The 17,822-nt window shown below is 41.7% G+C and overlaps 1 protein-coding gene across 9 annotated transcripts in view; it reads left to right on the top strand.

The window, feature by feature from the left end:
* LOC134337910 (telomere zinc finger-associated protein-like) overlaps window positions 1–17,822 on the top strand; it is a 25,170-nt gene extending 7,348 nt beyond the window's left edge. For 7 of the 9 annotated variants that reach the window (XM_063033265.1, XM_063033266.1, XM_063033270.1 and 4 more), the window contains exons 2-10: window positions 1,557–2,541; window positions 5,192–5,303; window positions 6,892–6,984; window positions 9,158–9,244; window positions 12,061–12,215; window positions 14,378–14,514; window positions 15,173–15,337; window positions 15,940–16,028; window positions 17,007–17,822. In XM_063033265.1, the coding sequence (XP_062889335.1) occupies window positions 1,559–2,541; window positions 5,192–5,303; window positions 6,892–6,984; window positions 9,158–9,244; window positions 12,061–12,215; window positions 14,378–14,514; window positions 15,173–15,337; window positions 15,940–16,028; window positions 17,007–17,300 (2,115 nt within the window). In that variant the 5' untranslated portion in view covers window positions 1,557–1,558 and the 3' untranslated portion in view covers window positions 17,301–17,822. Of the gene's footprint in view, window positions 1–123; window positions 944–1,556; window positions 2,542–5,191; window positions 5,304–6,891; window positions 6,985–9,157; window positions 9,245–12,060; window positions 12,216–14,377; window positions 14,515–15,172; window positions 15,338–15,939; window positions 16,029–17,006 lie in introns of those variants that run through there. The other 2 variants (XM_063033262.1, XM_063033260.1) reach the window with 2 other exon arrangements.

Genomic DNA, 17,822 nt, shown 5'->3' with positions numbered 1-17,822 from the left:
TTTCCATAGATGCTGTCTGGCCTGCTGGACAGCATTTTGTGTGTGTGTTGCCTTGATGTTGTCTTAGTTATTTCTCTTCTCCATCATCCCTGATGCTGAAAGATCTACCAAGAAATTCTGGCATTTTCTATCTAATTCCACAAACAGCAATATGACAGTAATGGATTTTTTTTTGTTTGTTTTGAGGATGCATGACCGACCAAGACAATGGGAAAAATAGTACCATTTCAATTGATTGCAACCAGCACTTCAGTTACACCAGGCCTCTTTCTGCCCACTGGAAATGTCTGGTTTTGTGATTAGGGTCTTGGATTGGAACTTGGTCTTCTTGATTTAGGGGTCAAAACATTTATCACTGAATAATAGTTATTGTTGGTATTTTCAAAGAAAGTGGCGCTTGAAATTGTGAGCTCTATTTAACAGAATCCCATTGGATCAGACTTTTCCCCAGTCCCAGCTGACTAAATACTTTTCTGTTCCGTTTCAGTTTCAATTGCAAATGGTCTCAATGGACCAAACAGAATAAATTTCAAAACCTTCCACTTCGATCCAACCATTGTCCAATTACTGCATGCTACTGTCCATTACCTTACCTGGGCTTATTACTGAATTGTTAAATATACTTTTTGCTACATTACCCCAAGTTGTACAGTGTGGCTGCTTGTAGGGTGTAAACGTTTGCACAATGTGACATTGATATACGCTGGCCTTGTTTATAGTCTGTCACAATCGATGATTGTGGGCGCAGAAGTATGTTCACCTGCAATTGTTAGAAATCCTTGCTTTTACATTGTATATTCTTCTGTTTAGGAAAATCTTTTTGTGAAACTGAGGGCTGGTTTTGTGACTATTAAGAAATACAACACCATGAAATCACTTGACTGGCTGTTGGATGGGAGGGGTTGAAAATACCACAAAAGCGGCTCATTGGGACTTTATGGATGTACGTAATCAGGCCATGATAAACTGTGTGGAGAACTTTACTCTTTGCTGTACCTGCTTGGAAGTATTTTATCAAACTGAACAGAGTAAGAACAATCCATTTAGTCATTCTCAAATGGTTGTCACTCTTTTCCTATCAGATTCCTCCTTCAGCCCTGTACCTTTTCCACCCATCACCTCTCAGCTTCTCACTTCACCCCTACCCCACCTACCTACCTTCCCCCTCACATGGCTTCACCTAGCCTGTATTCCTTTCCTCTCATTTCCCGCCCCCCCACCCATATTCCGGCTTCTTCCTCTTTTCATTCTAGTCCCGATGCCTGAAACATCAGCTCTATTCCTTTCTATAGGTGGGGCCTGAGCTGCTGAGTTCCTCCAGCATTTTGTGTGTGTCATCCTTGAATACACTCTTCCCCAATGCCTTGTAATTCTTTTGTGAATGTATACAATTTTTCCTCTCTCTTTGTAAGTTCACCATTGAATGCATTAAATTTGTGACTTTCTGATTCTGTCTAATCTGTGCTGTATCTGTCCTGGGAATGTGTAATGAAACAGTGTTAAACATGCTTGTTAGAAGGAGGAATAATCCTTTCACTCTTGTTTTCTTTTTAAAGATATGCAAGACCATTTTTCTGAACACAGCAAGAAAATTCTTCATGCTCTGAACAAGCAGCGTGAAGATGGTAAATTTTGTGATGTGACTCTAGACCTGGGAGGTTACTGTTTAAATGCACATCGCAGTATCCTGGCATGTTGTAGTAAGTTCTTTCACAATGTCTATGGAGCTGGCACATCTGCTGAAATCAACCTTCCTGAGAGTTGCTCTGGTGTTTTGGGCCTTCTGTTTGACTTTATATACACAGGTGAGCTTCACTTGACAAAAACAAATGTCTCCAAGGTGCTAAACGCAGCAGAAGAACTTTCAATCCCCGACGCTATTCAAGCTTGTCGGCATTATCAGCAGAAATACATCGATGATGAGAGGAGTGATGAAACTCTATGCAGCCAGCAAACAGATGAATGTGAACCTGTAAAGGCAGCAGTGGACACTACAACACAAATGAGAGAAATTGAAGTTCTGGAGGAACAAAACGCAAGTAATGAATTCGGACAATTTGGCAAAAGGAGCACCAGAAGCAACAAGAAACAAACACTTAAGCTGCTGACTGAGAAACAGAATGACAAAATACGACCCCTTGCTATTCAGAAAAGATCTAAAGCTTCCTTGACCTCCCACAGAAGCCCAAATTCTAAACAGCTGAAGGAAGCCAAAGAAGGCGACTTGGGAGACAGCAGTGAGGAGAACTGTCATGAGAGCATCAGTGGCAATAGTGACCCCAGCTTGGACATGGACATCATTAAAATGGAGGATGGTGAGGAAGATACAAACAACAAGGGAGAGCTGGACCATGATTACATTCCATCTAGGCACAATTGTAGAAAACGCAGAAAAACTGATGTACTAGATAGCACCACGTTAGTGCTGGGCACATCTAAGCGCAAAGCCTCAGACCCAGCAAATAGAAAGAATGAGCCCATTGAGTGTCCAACTTGTCATAAGAAGTTCCTCAGCAAATATTACCTCAAGGTCCACAACAGGTAAATTCACAGTTGTCTTGATCCATTTTTGTTTGTTGTGAAGTCAGTGGAGATGTTGTAACACTGTGGGGAATGATATTAATTGCGGGTGTTGAGAGCACTTTAAAGATCAAGAATGAGTTTGTTGACCTGAAATTATTCCCATGTTCTTATTTTGCTTTGTCTCTTTTGGTAGGGGGATTTCTTTATAACATAACCAGAGGCACCGTGGGATAAGAGCAGGGACAATGCTGGTGTTGGGAGATGTGCTGCTGGTGACTGTAAGGAGCTTGTCCGTTCTCCTTGTGACTCCAGTGTGTGTGCTCCAGTTTCCTCCCACATTCCAGTGATGTACGGTTAGGGTTAGTGAGGTGTGGGCACACTATAAGTGTGATTACACTTAGAGCTGCCCAGCACAATCCTCATTGGCTAGATTTGAATTAAAATGATGTATTTCACTGTATGTTTCAATATACAAGTGACAAATAAAGCTAATCTCTCTTTTAAGTGGGTGATTGTCGGGAAACTTCTTCACAATCCTCCCTACCATTGAGAGCATCTACCTGGGATGCTGTCGGAGGAAAGTAGCATCCATCATCAGGGACCCCACTACCAGGTCATGCTCTCTTCTTGCTGCTGCGATCAGGAAGGAAGTTCAGAAGCCTCAGGATTCACACTACCAGGTTCAGGATCAGTTATTACTCCTCAACCATCAGGCTCTCAAACTCTGTTTCACTTACCCCATCACTGTAACCTTCCCACAACCAATGGACTCACTTTGAAAGACTCTTCATCTCATGTTCTTGATATTTATTGCATATTTATTACTACTGTTATTTTCTCTTCTGTATTTGCACAGTTGCTTATCTCGTACACATTGGTTGTCTGTTCATAAGAAGTTGTGAGTCTGGGAGGTGCTCTGGGAGAGGCCTACACTAGTCTCTGGTACATGAGTCGATGGTGTACTGGTATTGAGGGGTTGAATGTTTAGTGGGATTTGGATAATTTGCCAGCCATTTGCTCCTTTATCCTGCATAGTGTTCAAGCCACTGGTATGTTGTTGGTGCTGCATTTATTTGGACAAGTCGAGAGCATTTCAGCATGCTACTGATGGAGACGGTGGAAGGGGATGAGTCATTTTCAGCAGGTTAGCTGGACTCTGAGCTCTGTGCTTGATTCATATGAGTGTTTGGTGATCCCCAGGGTGTTGGTGTTGGGGAACTCAGGAAGCTGGTTTAGACTCTCTACCTGAATGTTGTTTTGACCTGCTGCACATAGATTTATGTTGTTTCATTTCCTCAGGGGTTTGATTGGAATTGAACTTTGTGAAATCGTCAGCAAAGTCACCATATCTGACTTCCAAGAAACAGTTGAATATGGGCCTAGAAGAACACTGCCTTGAGGAACTCTTCAGTAATGCCCTGGGGCTACAGAATGATTGCCCATCAATAACCACAGCCTTTTCCCCATGGTCTCAGCTGACTTGAGTTTTTCCAAGGCTGCTTGAAACCTCTCTTGTCCAGATACTGACTGCTTTCAAGAGCAGTCACTTTCTCCTCATCTCTGGAATTCAGCTCATGTTTGGATCACTGCTGTGATGAGGTCTGGAGCTCTTTAGTTCTGGTGAAACCCAAGCAGACTGTTGGTGAACATGGAGCAATAGCTGAGGGAAGATGGTTGGTAGTAATTAGGTTTCCTTGCCCATATTTGACCTGATGTCATGGATTCTGGAGTCAGTGTTGTGGACTCTCAGAGTTACTTCCTCTTGACTGCATTTGATTTTGTTGACCTCTTTCCCCCATCTTGATCTGTCTTGTTCAGTGAACAGGTTGTTCCTATGGATTTTCATGAAGTATGAATCTGAATATGATGTTAGGCTGTTATTAGTTTGTCTGTGGGGACAGCACATGAACTTAAACACCAATCTCCAGATCTTTGTGTGGACAGTTGCTATGCATAATTTTGGTGCCTAAGTCGATGCCAGATGTTCAGTTTTATTTTTCTGCTTTGATTGTTTTCTTTGAATGGTTCAGAGGGCTTCTTACAACAATACTGCTGTGGGTTGGAGTCATAAGAATGGATGGCATTCTTCCTTTCCTGAAAAACTTTTAATAGGCCAAATGGGTTTGTATAACAGTTTAAAGGCTCAACAGAAGACTTCAAGGTCCTATAGGGACTTGAATCGAGTAACAAAACTTGTTTCAAGGCACACTGGCTGCACCACAGGTGAATAAGAGTAGTTATTTTCTTTGACTTTTAGATTATTAATTGAATTTCCATGATGACCATCGAAGGATTTGGAGCTCACCTGGATTATTAATCCAGGTTTCTTTCTAGTCCTGATGAAGGGTCTCTGCACAAAACATTGACTGTTCACTCTTTTCCATAGATGCTGCCTGGCCTGCTGAATTTCTCCAGCATTTTGTGTGTGTTGCTCTGGATTTCCAGCATCTACAGATTTTCTCTTGCTTGTAAATTCATAATGGGTCACTGGAAATTGAAGATGAAAAGATAATCAATTAGTGTATGAACTTTTAAAGAAAACCACTTGTCTATGTTTAGATTGCTGACTTGGTATATTTCCTGCTTGTATTCCTAATACTGAGATGGCCTGAATTTAAATTGTGGTAATTGTACAAACTAACAAATTCCTATTGTGTTTTGCCTTTAGAAAACACACAGGAGAGAAACCCTTTAAGTGCATCAAGTGTGGAAAATGCTATTTCAGGAAAGAAAACCTACTTAAACACGAGGCTAGGAACTGCATGACCAGGACGGGTGTGGTATGGAAACTAGGTCTCTATGTAGATTTTTCAATTACCAGGATTTTTTCTTTTGGCTGAATTTGTAAATCAAATTAAAAATTTCGCTGACTTCATGTTTTAACGCTGATGCATTTCTGGCACCAAATAGACCTTGACCAGTTCTTGACCATTTTGTCCAGTTTATTTGAGTTACATGAGTTTGTAAGTTGCTGCATTTAATAATGAATACTACTGTCTTGTGGGGGGATGAATCCTATACTAGAATGATCTGTTACAATCAGCATCTTGAAAATTAAACAAATTGATACGAACGGGGATTAAAGATCTGGACATTCCTGATCACTTCACAGCCAAGAAAGTATTCTTCTAAAATTTAGTCATATGGCTAAGAAATATAGCAGCTGGCACAATAGTGTGAGGATTTTTTATAAAGGTGTTTTACATTTGTGGAATAAACATTGATTAGGGCAACAAGAGAAACTACCTGCTATTCTTGGAAGTGGTGCAGTTGAATCTTGGAATCTGAGAAAGCAGATGAAACTTACATTTAATGTTTTGTTTTGGGGTGGGGTGTGCAGGGACGATGTACCACTCTGGCGTCTGGTGCAAGATCTGTACCAGCCCCCAGTCCTCTATAATCTCCACTTTGAGATGGCCTCTTGAGTAATACTTGGGTAATAACATTGATATATCATGATTATCATGACTGTATCAAAAATAATTCCCTTTCTTTGGTGCTTTGTAGTCTGGCCCTGTTCCTCCAAGCACATATTTCTTAATCCTGTCCTTTATTTCTGTATTATAATAGATGTGTGGGCATGTGGCCAAGTGGTGAAGGCATTGGACTAGTGACCTGAAGGTCGTGAGTTTGAGCCCCAGCCGAGGCAGCGTGTTGTGTCCTTGAGCAAGGCACTTAATCACACATTGTTCTGCGGCAATACTGATGCCAAGCTGTATGGGTCCTAGTGCCCTTCCCTTGGACAACATTGGTGTCGTGGAGAGGGGAGACTTGCAGTATGGGCAACTGCTGGTCTTCCATATAACCTTGCCCAGGCCTTCGCCCTGGAGAGTGAAGACTTTCCAGGCGCAGATCCATGATCTCGCAAGACTAATGGATGCCTTTACTTATAATAGTGACGCATTTGGAAGAATTACCTTTTTAGCTGTGAAGTGTTTGGATGTTCAGACTGTGGATGGGGCTTTATAATGCAAGTTCTGTTTATCAAGAAATCAGTACATGGCCTCAACCGTGTACAGTATCCTAGTTTGTGTAGTCTTCAGCCTGTGGATTCAGTCCTTGTGCATACATTGGTCAGAGAATCTCTACTGTGTTGGTGTTTCTCCTCGAGCTATTTCCATGCCCCTCACCCCCAAGTTTGATTTACTCTTGTACTTTCCCCGTGTTGTTTTAAACCCTCTAAAACGGTTTTTGACTGTACTGCCTCTCATCTCTAAACTCATCACTCTTGTCCATTTTGTCTTGTTTAAAGTGCATATGGGTGAAGTTCTGTTAATAGTAGAAATGCTGCAGGGCAATGTGCAAGCTGGCCTCTTGAGCACCTTCTATAATTTTGATGGTAATTTTAAATGTTTCATTCTTCTGCAGATTTATACTTGTCCTGAATGTAACCAAACGTTTAAAGGAAGAATTGAGCTAAGGAACCACTTGGTATCTCACACAGGTGAGATGCCCTTCAAGGTAGGTCTGGTGGCCCTCAATATTTGCAGGCTCTCTGATTTGCACTGAGTTAATTGACCTTGGGCAAGTTAGTATTTGTAGGTAGAATTATATCTGAAATGTCAGGGTTAGTCAAAGAGGAGGGATGTTTAATTCTAAAGCATTGATGTATGCTACAAAAGGTAAGACGTGGGAGTGAGTTCCTTGAAAGCAGACTGCAGATAATCTTCTGGTCCATGAAATCTAGGTCAACCATTGCATTTGTCGTAGTCATAGTCATACTTTATTGATCCCGGGGGAAATTGGTTTTCGTTACAGTTGCACCATAAATAGTAATAGAACCATAAATAGTTAAATAGTAATATGTAAATTATGCCAGTAAATTATGAAATAAGTCCAGGACCAGCCTATTGGCTCAGGGTGTCTGACCCTCCAGGGGAGGAGTTGTAAAGTTTGATGGCCACAGACAGGAATGACTTCCTATGACGCTCTGTGCTGCATCTCGGTGGAATGAGTCTCTGGCTGAATGTACTCCTGTGCCCACCCAGTCCATTATGTAGTGGATGGGACACATTGTCCAAGATGGCATGCAACTTGGACAGCATCCTCTTTTCAGACACCACCATCAGAGAGTCCAGTTCCATCCCCACAACATCACTGGCCTTACAAATGAGTTTGTTGATTCTGTTGGTGTCTGCTACCCTCAGCCTGCTGCCCCAGCACACAACAGCAAATATGATAGCACTGGCCACCACAGACTCGTAGAACATCCTCAGCATCATCCGGCAGATGTTAAAGGACCTCAGTCTCCTCAGGAAATAGAGACGGCTCTGACCTTTCTTGTAGACAGCCTCAGTGTTCCTTGACCAGTCCAGTTTATTGTCAATGTTGATGTGACCGGAGCAAAGGGTAATAGAGCTTGTTACTTTCCCTTGAATCTTTTAAGCTTTTTCATCACAGATCAGTGTGCCACATGAAAAGTACAAAAAAAACCCTGCCAATGCTGGAAAGTGGAAGTAAAAGCAGAACAAGCTAGAAATGCTCAACGGGATGGGTAACGTCTCTGAAAAAACAAGAACAGATGACATTTCATGCCCAAGGTTGTGGGAACTGTGAAAGAGGGAAAACAAATTAAAGTTGCAGAAAAAAGTGTGGGAGGCACCTATAGGAGGAAATGAATATATCTGTGGTTGTAGAGGCAGACTTCAGCTTTATTTAATGGGGTGCGACTAGCAGGCCTGTGGGACGTGCTCAACGTGTTAGGTTGTACTAATGGAGAGAGTTTAAAAAAACAGACAAAATTGCAGATGGATGACTGGCAGAAATGATTAACTTCTGATGCAGAAAGAAAGAGCAAGTTGCCTATAGTTGGAGAATTTAAAATTGAGTTTGGAATGTACCCAGGCAATTGCTGAGCTATTCAGCAAGTTTTCATCAATTCTCCTTCTTGTAGTTGTACAGGAAACCACAAACTGAGAGTAAAAAAGAGTAGATATTGGAATCTGTTTTGCTGCGGTCTGAAACCAGGTGCTCTGCAAAGCAGTCACCCAATCTGTATATAGTTTCTCCACTATAGAAGGGACAATATTGTAAGCATTTCTGCCTGGATTCCCTTGTATTGAATTTTATACTGTTAAATACTGGCAAAATCTATCATCTCCTTCCAACCATAGTTACTACTCCTTTGCTTTTCATTTGCACCTTTGATTCTCTTCTCTTCTAAATCTGTGTTCCGGTTCAGTCCCAGTCCCAGTCCCCATTTCAAACAAATTACCCAGTTTCTGGCCATGTGGAGAAGCCAACTTCAAAATTCATTATCCTTGTTAACTTTAAGTAAACTGACTTGACTCTCCTTTCAAAGCTTTGGCATCTTTAAAGTAACCAGAGTTGACCACAATACTATAACAGAAGCCTAACCAGTTTAAAAAATACTGCCATTATTTACTGAAGGGTAGTAAACTCCAAACAACATACTGAATAATTATGTCAATGAATATTTGTTTATGCTTACTGAAGGAACATCATATTCTTGTAGTTCAGATGTGGTAAAAGGATTTCTTTAGAAATGGCAATTTCTGTGTTGTAAAACAGCAACGTGCACAGTGACCACAATCCTACACTGCCAAATGTGCTTTCATTTCTGGTAACGCACCCTTTTGCAATCCTGATGTTCTGTGTATTTTAACCCTTTCAGTGTTCCTCATGTCCTCAGCAGTTCATGCATAAGAAAGATATGCAGAGTCACATGATCAAATCCCATGGAGCACCAAAACCATTCCCGGTGAGTAATGAATGTAAATTTAATATTATATTCTCTCATTGGTGGGACGCCTGAGGGCTCCACGTTCAGTAATGCAGGCAGACCTGGAATAGCTTCTTCATTAGATACCCATTTGATGATTGGCTAGCTGAAGGGGTTAGAAGGGGCAGTTCATTGAAAGGATGGATAAGATGGTAAGAAAGATGTAAATACTGTAGGATAGAAATGAGTGGTATTATAAAGAAGTTTGCTTTCTCTTGTTTCCGCCCTCAGTCAAGGGTGATTTGATTCTACTCCAAGGTAGTTGTCTAGTGTATGACGCGTAATGATCTGCCTCCTGCTTTTGTTTTGCTGCTTTTCCATGTGTACCTTACAAGATTTGCAGTGCTGTCTCAGGTGCTCCTTCCCCATAGAGTCAGACAGATTGGAAACATGCTCTTTGGCCCACTCCCAATGAGTCCAGGCTGACCATCAATCATCTATTTTCACTGTACCATTTTATTCTGCCCACAGTCCCCTAACTCCCCCCAAATTCTGACCCTCAGCTATACACAAGGAGAAGCTTACAATGGCCAATTAATCTACCAAACTGAATGACTGTGAAGGAAACCAGACCTGTTGGATAAATCCACGCTGCCACATAGTAAGCACTGGAGCTCCAGACTGAGCCTCGGGCAGCAGCTGTAGTAGCTGCCCCACATTGCTGCCCTGTTGTGAGCAGTCATGGACTTGGGGATTGTCACAGATTGGCAAAAGTGACACTTCTTTCCCCAAGAACATTTTGGGAACATTTCAGAATTATTTCCTCATCTGCTACTCTCATCTGTAACAAAGATTTGGCTTGAGAGAGGACACAATTATCTTGTCAGTGAACTTGGAGGATTTTTGTGTTGGTGTGATTTTTTGATTTTGGATGCCTTCAGTAAGTCATCCATATCTCTGAAGTGTAGGGAAAGGCAAGGTTCATTACCACTTGGTAGTCTATGAACTTTGTGCCTAGCTTGACCTTTAGCTGGCAGAGAAGAGATGTTTTGTCTGCCCATTATGGTTGGGTGTAAGTTTTGTGCATTGAAGGCTGATTGATAGACTTCTTTGTTTTTACATATGTTTAACATGAGGTCCATTTTCCTTTGCTTCATTGAATGAGTCAGTGGCTTGGACCATTCTACAAGCATTGTTTGTGAACAGCAGCTCAATAACTGTAATGGGGTGACTTACACAGCTTGAGAACAGATAAGAGTTTACTCAGGACAAAGAGATCATAGCCTGCTGTTGAAAGCAGCACTTTGACATCTTCAACTGAATCTCTGTCTTTTGAGTGTCCTTGGTTCAGTCCCACAGCATACTATCCAGTTCAGAATTGGTACTACCCCAGACTAACAGAAGTCCATATAATCATTTGTGAAAAGACACAAGGACTTGGGAGCAAATGGTATACTGCTGAAGTTCCACAATTACTGGAGACAAAATCACAGCCTTTTCCCACCGACAATGGGATGTCAGGGACATTGTAATTATAAACAAGAGACAAATCTGTGCAACTACAGAAAGGTCTACCACAGGGAAAGTAATTGCAAGATCCTACTCAACTATCATCTGCTATTGGTAAATTCTGTCCATTTGACAACTCCAAGGAAAAGGGAGCAGATTCAGACACTGTACACTGGTCTGCTGTTTTGACCTTGCAAAAGCCTTTGGCTGTCAAGTGAGAGGGATTGGTGGAGATTCTGCAGATGCTGGACATCTTGAGTAATGCACAGACAATGCTGGAGGAACTTGGCAAGTCACGTAGCATCAATGGAGGGGAATAAACAGCTGACGTCTGATGAAGGATCTCAGCCTGAAATGTTGACTGTTTTTTGCCTTCTCAAGTTCATCCTGCTACATATTGGGATTACAGCCAGATGTTCTAAAGCAGATCTAGTCTTGGGACAGACTCTCGTCAAGCAAGGCTATGTCATTACTATTAGACCTTTATTTATAAATCTCTCTGGATCTTGCATTTACACTGGCAAAGCTGTTGGAGGACGGCAGTGACTGAAGGCCACATCTTTATTGTCAGGATTCTTTTTTAAAAAAAAAGAAAGAAATTATGGAGCTGCAAACATTGCTGGGAAAACTAGCATTTATTGTTTACTAGGGTGATGAGGGGCTGCCTTGAACCACTGTCCCCTATGTGCTAAAGATGTTTCTGCACTGGGGTAGGGGCTTCCAGAACTTTGTCCCAATGACCTCAAATGACCAATTCCAATCAGGGATAACTTGCAGAGAAACCTGGATCCTATTCACTTGCTGTCCTTGACTTTTAAATCGTGGTGGTGTTTAGAATTTGGGAGGTGCTGATTTGTGAAGTTTCTGTTGCACACTGCAGTTATAGGGAACAGTAGTGGGTTTGGTTTTGGGTTGTGAAATGAAATGGTTTTAAATAGAGGGAACCCCAAAGAGAAGAGGCATAAAATAGCTTATGAAGCAGTAGCAGAGAATGTCAAAGGCACAGTTTTAGGCATCACCAGCCAGATTCAATCTTTGGTTTATGTTCATAGAGCAAATAGAAACCAAGAGGAATGAGAGAGGTGTTAAAGTTGGTGTTAATACCCCAACTCTTGGGGTCTGCAAGTGAACATACAAGTTCAGCAGTGGGCAGATTGGGAGATTTGAAGATGTTTCCATCTGTTTGAAATACATCCTCACTTGAGTTTGTCAGTTTCTTGGTGGCTGCGAGTCTCTGACCCTGGGTATTCCTTCGGCTTGCACCCGCTGTCTGCGAAACACTTCCTGCTTAGTGGGGCACAGATGGATTGGTACATAAGTAATGTGTAATATCTCTTCAATTTTAGTGTCCCGCTTGTTCCAAGTGTTTCCTCTCCCGCAACGATTTGCATCAGCATGAATTGTCCAAACATCAGGGAGAGAAGCTGTTTGTGTGCGAGGAGTGCGGTCACAGAGCTTCTACACGCCATGGCTTGCAGATGCATATAAAATCCAAGCACAGGTACAGTGCATAGCTGCCACAATGAAATGAGGGATATACATGCACACCTTTTCATTTGGGAACATAAAATATTGGGAGCTCGGAAGATCAAGTGCTGAAACCTATAAATGGTCTAAATTAATGATTTGACTTAACCTGTCATTCTGAACTGTTACGTAGAACAACACCCTACAAAGTAATACTTTATAATTCCTGTAAGAATCACTGTCTTTGAAAGGTGATGGGTTTAATTGAGAATTGTGTGGCACTTATTTAAAAAAAATAGAAAGATCTTGGAACGGCTGAGGAAATCCTGTCTCAGAGTAAGCTGTAGATAGATGGTGGCAAGAGGGATTTCAATGAACAGAAATGCCTTTCCATTTGTAACCCATTTTGTACTAAGTTAAAATGATTGCTAGATATGCAAAATCCACGTTGTGCAAATTAATGTGCTTATGACTGTTAGTGTTTTTTTTCAATCAAAAGATACACCAATGCATATATTAAACACGAGATTTGGCAGATGCTGGAAATCTTGAGCAACAGACACAAAATGCTGTTGGAACTCAGTTGGGCAGCATCAATGGAGGTGAATAAACAGCTGATGTTTTGGGCTGAGACCCTTCATCAGGACTGGAATGGAAGGGAGCAAAAGTCCAAATAAGAAGGTGGAGGGAGGGGAAGGAACACAAACTGACAGGTGAGGGGGAAGGTAGGTGGTGAGGTAGGGAGACAATAGGTGAAAGAGGCAAAGGACTGAAGGAGGAGTCCAATAGGAGAGGAGAGTGGGCCACGGAATAAAGGGAGGGAGGAGGGGAGGAGATGGACAGGCAAAGAGAAGAGAATGAGAGGGGAACTAGAAAAGGGGGGCAGGAGAGGTCGTCACTGGAAGCCAGGGAATCATGCCATCGGGTGGGAGGTTATCTGACAGAATATGAGATACTGCTCCTCCAAATTGTGTGGCTTTGTTTTCCCTCTCAGCTGGTCCTACCTGTCACCTGCCTGCTTGTGCACCTTCACCCCACCTTATTCTGGCTTCTGCACCTTTTCCAGTCCTGGTGAAGGGTCTCAGTCCAAAACATCAACTGTTTATTCCCCTCCATAGATGTTTCCTGACTTCCTGACTTCTTCCACCATTTTGTGTGTGTGTACCAATGCCATCTAGTTTGTTTTTCCAGTCGTGCTCCAAAGCCCCACACTTGCTCTTCATCTGTCCACTAACCCTCATGTGAGGCAGCTGTGAAACTACCAAAGGGAGGAAGTATGGTCTTCTCCATCACAGCCACATTACCAGCACCTCTGCTGGATGTTTTTGAGAGAATAATGGATAAGGCATCAGAAAAATCAACTACCATGCTGATTCAAGTGCTCCGACTCATTTTTACACGTTTAATGGTAAAATATGCTCTTTTGAAGTATTTGGCAAAAGCAAGTGAGTATTTCTGGTTCCTGTTTGGGCAATTGTGGTTATGGTGGAAAAGAATCGTAATCAGAAACTCTGACACAATTAATTCCAGAATTCTCAGAATTTCATTACAATTTCAAAACTTGTTTTTAATGCATTTCGAATTAAAGGTAAATTTCCAAAGAACCAGAAGGGATACATGCAGTCTTTTAATACAGTGGCTCTGGGATGTATAACCTGAAAGTGATGGAAGCAGTGCCTTTCAAAGGGGATTTGGATGTATGCCTGTTGAGATGAAATTTGCAGACTTGTGAAGAAAGTTGGGGAGTGGCACTAATGGGATAGCTTTTTCAGAGGGAGCAGGCACAGACACAGTGGCTGCATGATTCTGAACTGTCACTGGCAGAAATGATGGCTATTACTCCATTTTTTTCCTAACATTTGATTCCCACTTTCCCTGTTGTACATCTGTGTCTCATTTGTTGAGGTTTATGAAGGAGGCAACTGGCCGCTGTTTACAACCTCAAATTGCACAGAACAATTATTTAAATACATCTCACCTATGAAAATATAGAAACCAATCTATTCTTAAATCTAGAATATTCTGGTAATGTTTTATAGCCGATGACTGTTCTAAAGTGTGGTCATTGCTACAAGGGAGGGAGAGTGGTAGTCAGAGCAATCTGGTGATAGCCAAGTAATGTTAATGTTGGTTCCACTTGGACAGGGAATGATGGAGAGGTATAACATTCACTTTTTTTTTTTTCCCCCCTTATAGGAATGAGAGGCCATATATCTGTGAATTCTGTGACCGTGGATTCACCCAGAAGGGCAATTTGAATGTCCATTTGCGGACACACACGGGAGAGAAACCATTCCAATGTCACTTGTGTGGAAAAACTTTCCGGATCCAGGGTGAGTATGAAGGAACCCACACAGTTCACTTCCCCTGGTTGGCACACCCAGCACTGTTGCAGCACTAAGGTTCTGCATTGGGAAGGAGTGAGGTGAGCTGGTGCCTCTGTATTCTCAGTTCCCCAGTGATCACTGTTGGACAGACTGTGATATGTCTGCCCTAGTTGAATAATGGCCAATACCATTTTAAAAATGATCATAGAGTGTTGTCCAGCTGGTTACATAACACCCTTTTTGGAGGGAGACCTCCTCCCCTTGTCTCCCTGGCTGGGTACACAACTCCTGGTCCAGGACCAATGTCTTTAATTATTTTGCTCCCTCTTGCTGTTTCAGTAACTCAAGATAAACGTCCACTTCCATCCTGGGGCAATTGGGGGCAGGCAATGCATTTCTTTACCAGTACCATCCTTGTCCCAAACAGGAATAAGAACATGGTTTTACCACCTGCAGGGTGTATTTACTGTTTTTGTTTTGCCAGAGAGAAGGGTTTGACCAAGTTTGATAAATTTAATTTTTGAAAGTTGAAGACAAGAAATGGTGTGTGATGCTGAAGAGGCAGCAACTGATTGTAGTTTCTAAATTTCAATCTTCACCCTATTACAGACACATTTTGTAACTTACTAAGATATGGACTTTCTAACAATCTCATTTGCACCAGCGAGCCTGGACAAACACAACAGGACTCACACAGGTGAAAGGCCATTTGGTTGTGAGATCTGCAGTCGAAGGTTTACGGAGAGGGGACCTCTCCATCGTCACATGGCCAGCAAGCACCAGGAAGGTCGGCCACATGATTGCAGCATCTGTGGGAAGACTTTTAAAGGTAAAACTGATTGTGCAGTAATTAAAGCCTGTACTTTTTCCACTGAAGGAACACTTGCCTTGTCCTGACCTTCCACCCTTCTCCTATCCCCATCTACAGGAACAGCTTAAATACAGTGGCTGACATTAATACCAAACAGGGGAGATACTTTTTCAGGTTTTCCTTTTCCATCCCACCCAACCATCCTCGACTGTTGCCCAGTTGGATTCCTGTCCACTATTAGCTCTGAAATTTGTCACAGAGTGGCAGCTTTTTAAACACTGCTCTCTGTTCAGAAAGCAAAGGTCCAGGATAAAAAGGAAAAGATACACAATTAATAGCAGGATAAGAACTCTTAATCCAGGAATATTGGAAGAAAAAGATTTAGTTACAAAGCCCTTCAATACCTACCCATGATTGAATAGCCTCTTGCATCCAAGCATGACTGGGTACAGGAGCATATATAGCACCTATAGAGCACTGACTGCCATATCCACACACTTTCAAAAAGAAAGGAAAAACGTTTTGGGGACTTTTGCTGTTGGAGAAATTTGGTCTTCTGAAGCAGAGGCAGTAGGTTAGTGTTGACGCTGTTTAACTGATGCCCTGTTCCTTTGTTCCAGCCATCGATCAGTTGCGCGTTCATGTTGGAAGACACAAAGGGGTGAGGAAATTCGAGTGCAGTGAATGTGGATATAAATTCACCCGACAGGTGAGCCCTCCACTGAGTTTTACAGCAGTAGAGTTGTTCAAATAATTCTGTTTTGTTGACTCCAGCAGTGTGATCACATGGTTGTGTAGGGAAGAACCAAGCACTGTGAAACTCAATAGCCACATTTAGCAGCCTGAATGGAACAGATGTATTCATTTAATGGGAAGCTAACTAAAGTCATGAGGGAGAAAGCAGAAGGTGATAAACTGGAGGGACTTATGTGCAGCATAAGCCATAGATTGTTTCCTGTCTATTTGATATAATTAACACATTTACCTTCAGAAACTACTTGGATGCTTGTCGGGAATTGAGCTCAGCAGCAGTAAACAGGGTGCTTGTGTTCCAGAACATCTGAAAGATGTCTGGTCAGAAATCAAGAGCAAAAAGTATTCCCATAAAGGAAGAACTTTTTTTCAAAATCCTTGCTGTTTTCGCTTTAGGCTGCTCTAAAGGCTGTTCCAATTTATCTTTGGCCCTGGCCCCACATTTCATTCACAACCAACCAGTTCCTTTCCTTGGTAAATAACAGGAAAGCTGCTGATGATGGAAATCTAAAGTTAAGAAATGCTTCAAATACAGCGGGTCAGGCAGCCTCTGTAGAAAGAGAAACAGCTAACATTTCCATATTGAACTTTTATTGGTCTGCTGAGTGGTTCCAGCATTTTCTGCTTTTATTTCAGTTCTTTTCTCTCTCTCACTTACATATCTTGGCTGGCTTTACTTCCTAACTTCCAGTCTTGTCTTGGGTTTTCTCTGCCCTTTCCTTTCACTATGCACAACTACACACTTTAAACTGGAACCTAGTTTTTTTTTTGAGCCGACCAACTTAACTTTTAGTAGTTTGGCCTAATATCTTATGATTTAATTTTGATCTTTGCTTGCAAAGTATCTCAAGACATCTTGCCACAAAGGCACTGTAAATGAGTAATTTTTAAAAATTTTGGTTTGCTGCTGAGTACTGATTTTGCTTGAATGTAGGCTCACTTGAGGAGACACATGGACATACACGGGAGAGTGGAAAACTACAGTCCCCGCCAGCGGAGGCTTCGCAATCTCATCATTCCCAATGAGAGGGAGGGAGATGTCGAGACAAATGTGACTCCACAGGTGACTGGCCTGCTTGAGGTTCCTCCTCCCTCAGCTGCAAAAGAGACAACCAGTGAGAACACAGAAACCAGAGACCTCTCTGTTCAGCGATTCTTGGAAAACGTGATGCCAACAGTCAGTGGAACAGACACTTGTGTAGAAGAGATTACCATAGTTGAGATATAAGGAACTAGTAGAAATGATCTAAAAATTGACTTTTATATAAAGAATGTAAATAAAAGTTGAGTTTTTAAGCATTCGCTGACAACCTTCTTTGCACTTCCATTAACTTAGTAGCACTCTCTTCATTGAGAAGTCTCTTTTCAACCAATAATCCAAAACTTGGGCACCACTCCAGTCAAAAGTCAGGGAATTGTTCCTTATTGAAGGTATATTATTGTTAAGGTGTGAGGTCTCAGTTCATGACATACAATCTTTACTGAGCAGATTATTCAACTTCAGGAATATCACTAGAATGTGAATTTTTAAATTATTTTTGTATTGGTTGTAAAGCACTTTAGCATCTTTTTATTTCTATTTTAAATTGAGAAATACGATAGTAATTTAGTCAGAATCCCAGTCCTGGTTTAGTACTAGTTGGTGGATAAATATCACCTAAGCCAAATACCAAAAATGGATGTGATTATTAAACCAGCACTGAGAAAGATGCTTTAAATCTTCTATGCTACTCTTGTAACTTATTATGCC

The sequence above is a fragment of the Mobula hypostoma genome, chromosome 25, assembly GCF_963921235.1.
Source record: "Mobula hypostoma chromosome 25, sMobHyp1.1, whole genome shotgun sequence".
NCBI classification, from domain to species: domain Eukaryota; kingdom Metazoa; phylum Chordata; class Chondrichthyes; order Myliobatiformes; family Myliobatidae; genus Mobula; species Mobula hypostoma.
The sequence above is the reverse complement of the archived record's forward strand: the minus strand, read 5'-3'. Positions and strand labels throughout refer to the sequence as shown.